This window comes from Glycine soja, chromosome 10, assembly GCF_004193775.1.
Source record: "Glycine soja cultivar W05 chromosome 10, ASM419377v2, whole genome shotgun sequence".
Taxonomy (NCBI): domain Eukaryota; kingdom Viridiplantae; phylum Streptophyta; class Magnoliopsida; order Fabales; family Fabaceae; genus Glycine; species Glycine soja.
The window spans coordinates 7654574-7658212 of NC_041011.1; the positions used below are offsets into that span (position 1 = coordinate 7654574).

Consider the following 3639-nt stretch of genomic DNA (forward strand, 5'->3'; position numbering starts at 1 on the left):
TTATAACAACATCCCAATAATGTTATCACACACATTCTTTTCTATGTGCATAACATCAAGATTATGACGGAGCACACTATGTTGCCAATAAGGCAATGTGAACAAAATACTTCTCTTTTTCCATGGTGACCAATCCCCAACTCCATGATATTCCATCTGTCTCAAAGAAAAAGTTCCACTAGGTAGATCAGGTGGAGCTCTAAACTCCTGGGTTCCATCAAAATCTCTTTTATTGTATCTCCACTTATGATCCGGCTCTAACCAACGACGATGACACATATAGCAAAACTTTCTACCATAACGCAACCACTTTGAGCCAATCTCAAAACCACAATATGGACAAGCATATTGGCCTCTAGTGCTCCAACCAGACAAATTTGCATAAGCAGGAAAATTAATAGTCCACATAATTGCAGCACGCATTTGGAATGACTCTTTTTTACATGCATCAAATGTTTTTACCCCAATTTCCCATAATTCCTTTAATTCTTCCACAAGAGGCTGCATATAAACATCAAGGTTCATACCTGGACCTTTTGGACCAGGAATAAGCAATGAAAGTATAAAATTAGGTTGCTTCATACACATCCATGGAGGAAGATTGTACGGAATCAAGATAACAGGCCAAATGCTATGGGAAATTGCCATAGTTTTGAAAGGATTAAAGCCATCAGTAGCCAAACCTAGTCGAACATTACGAGCGTCACAAGCAAAATTAGGATACTGACAATCAAAATCCTTCCAAGCAAATGAATCAGCTGGATGCCTCAAGAGTCCATCTTTAGTTCGACCAACCTCATGCCATATCATAGAACAAGCTATTTTTGGTGATACAAAATGTCTTTGCAATCTAGGTATAAGAGGGAACCAACGAAGAATCTTTGCTGGTATCTTTTTTCTACATTCAACATCATCAGAGTTATATTTCCATCTTGACAAATTGCATTTAGGGCAAATTTCAGCATCAGCCAAATCCTTCCTATACAATATGCATTCATTGGGACAAACATGAATTTTTTCATAAGATAGACCCAACCCTGAAATAATCTTCTGTGTATCATAAAATGATTTGGGCAAAGTATTTTCCTCTGGTAATGCATCACTTAACAACTCTAACAACATCGAAAAACTTTTATCAGTCCACCCATTTAGACACTTTAAGTGATACAAATGTACAAGGAATGACAATTTTGTAAACTTCTTACAACCTTTATAAAGACTTTGCTCTGCCTCCCTTAACATCTGATAGAACTTATCTGAATTATTATTGTCTTCAGATTGTTGAACACTAGGTCCATTCATGAATTCTCTAGAATCTCCATCCTCCATATTTATATCTGTGTCATTACTCTCATTAGTTGCATGCATTGTGAATGCATCATGAACCAATGTATCCATGTCATGATCAAACTCCCCTTCCACTTGGGATGTATCTAAAGAACTAGATGGGCCAACTTGTTCACCATGAAAGATCCAAGTAACATATCCTTTTAGAAACCCATTACTAATAATGTGCTCATAAACAGTCATCCGAGAGTGCCACTTGCAATTGAAACATTTGGTACAAGGGCATAAAATTTTTCCATCCTTTGACGATTTCGCAAATGCAAAATCTAGAAAATTTAAAACTCCTCTAATATACTTCTCTTTATTAAGAGAATTGTAGTCTATCCAACTCTTATCCATTTGATAAAATAAACTGAAAAAGTAGAATAAAATAGACATAATAAATTAGTGCTTAATATAACTAAAATATTCAGGTATAAGTCAATCACAACCGTGTTAGCAACCATAAAATTAATAATGTTAGCCGTGAAAAGGAAAAATTATTTTAATTGACTAGCTGGAAACAAAATATGAAAAATAAAACACAAGAATACAAGCATAACATATATATGTTAACAAGATTAATTTAATGACAATTAAAAAAACCTAACATGATGACAAGTAATTTTGAAGAACCAAATTGAGAGTACTAATTTTGCATTAATGAACCAAAACAATAACTTCGACTCTTGTGAGAATTTTAACTAATAACTAAATGTCTAATGAACTGGAAGCCTACAACCACCAATATATTAGCAGTTGAATCAAGTTGCAAGAATACCATTGATCACCACAGGCATTGGAACAAAACTTGAATAGTTTAGAAAGAACAGTTCAAAACCATGATATCTCATGCACAACTTTACCCGTAAAATTTAAAAGTGACACATTTGACACATTTGAGCGCCACTTGCAATTGAAAGTAGCGTTGACTGTTCTACATCATTAAATAGTGTATTTATTAAATATTTTGTATGGTTTCCTAACACGTGATAATCTATTTTTATGCAACTCTTGTTATTGGCAGTTAATACTTAATACAAATACAAATAAGTCTATGGGTACTTTCTTGTTCCTTTTTAATTTTTGAATGTGTCATTGATATCATTAGCACTCCACCGTATTAATGGCAATAATTTTGAAAATGTCAAGCTGAATTTCACACTAGTGTATATCCTCCAAATTGTAGAAGTGTAAGAATCTACAACAATATATCAAAGCATTACAAATAATCTCATAGTCAAATATTGCAATGCCTTTTTCCGTTAAACATTTAATTACAATTGAATGTAACTATGAGGTATTCAACACATAATTCGCAAGGAACTGAAGCTCAAAGAGAGAGTGTTGACCATAATTCGCAAGGAATTCAACACATGTATTAGCTTCCCTATAAATATGGGACAACTTGAAAAGCACCCTTGTGAGCTGAAATTGCTTAGCCACTTAGACCCCTAAAGATAAGTCCCAAACTTTTGTCTACATTCCAAATTTACCGCACACTTCTAAAATCATCCTCATTGTCGGTCAATAGCTTAAACTATTTTACAGAAAACCAATAATACATACACACACAAAAATCGAAAACAAAAACTACCAAGTTCCTATCCTAATCCTCCATAATAACTAAAACAGATTACACAAATTCCAACAAACTCCACCGATTGCTTCATCCGAAACACCACCACCACAAAAACCAAAAAAAAAAAAATCAAAACCAGATTGAACACTCAACGAACAAAACCAACCAATCTTCAATCCGATCATCTGAAAACCACAAATATTCAAAATTCAACATTTTCGTTGAAAAAATTCCAACAGCCACCATCTCACACACTCATCTCAAACCGATTCACACAAAAAAAATACACAAAGTTTTAGAATGAAAAAAACACAGATAATCCAAACACAAAAAAGAAAGAAAAATAAACAACCTCACAGATCAATCCGGCAAGCTACGGAAAAGAGAAAGGGATCAGGGAGGTGAATCACGATCGAAGTGAAGATCGTGAGTGGAAAGGGCGGAGAATGCATAGTGGTGGAAAGAGGAAAAAGACGTTGGAAACAGTGAGAGAGAGAGAGAGCAAAGAAACGAAACTAAGGCGAAAGCATCATGGTCGTCATCGAAAAGAGAGAAATTTAGGGTTCCGTCTTAGAATGCTGACCTTTTAAGACATGCTGATGTCAGCACCGTCTTTGAAAGTTGTGACCTCTAAGATGGTGTTGCTTTAGGAAGATCGCTGAAAACTGCGACTTCTTAGACGGTCATTGTTGCACTGTCGTTGAAGGTTTCGACATTCCACGACGTTGGAA

The 3639-nt window shown here is 34.9% G+C and overlaps 1 protein-coding gene across 1 annotated transcript; it reads right to left on the reverse strand.

The window, feature by feature from the left end:
- On the reverse strand, positions 1-1530 carry LOC114371300. Its single transcript, XM_028328773.1, has one exon. The coding sequence runs from the start codon at positions 1528-1530 to the stop codon at positions 1-3; it is 1530 nt and encodes a 509-aa protein (XP_028184574.1).
- Positions 1531-3639: the final 2109 nt, after the last annotated feature.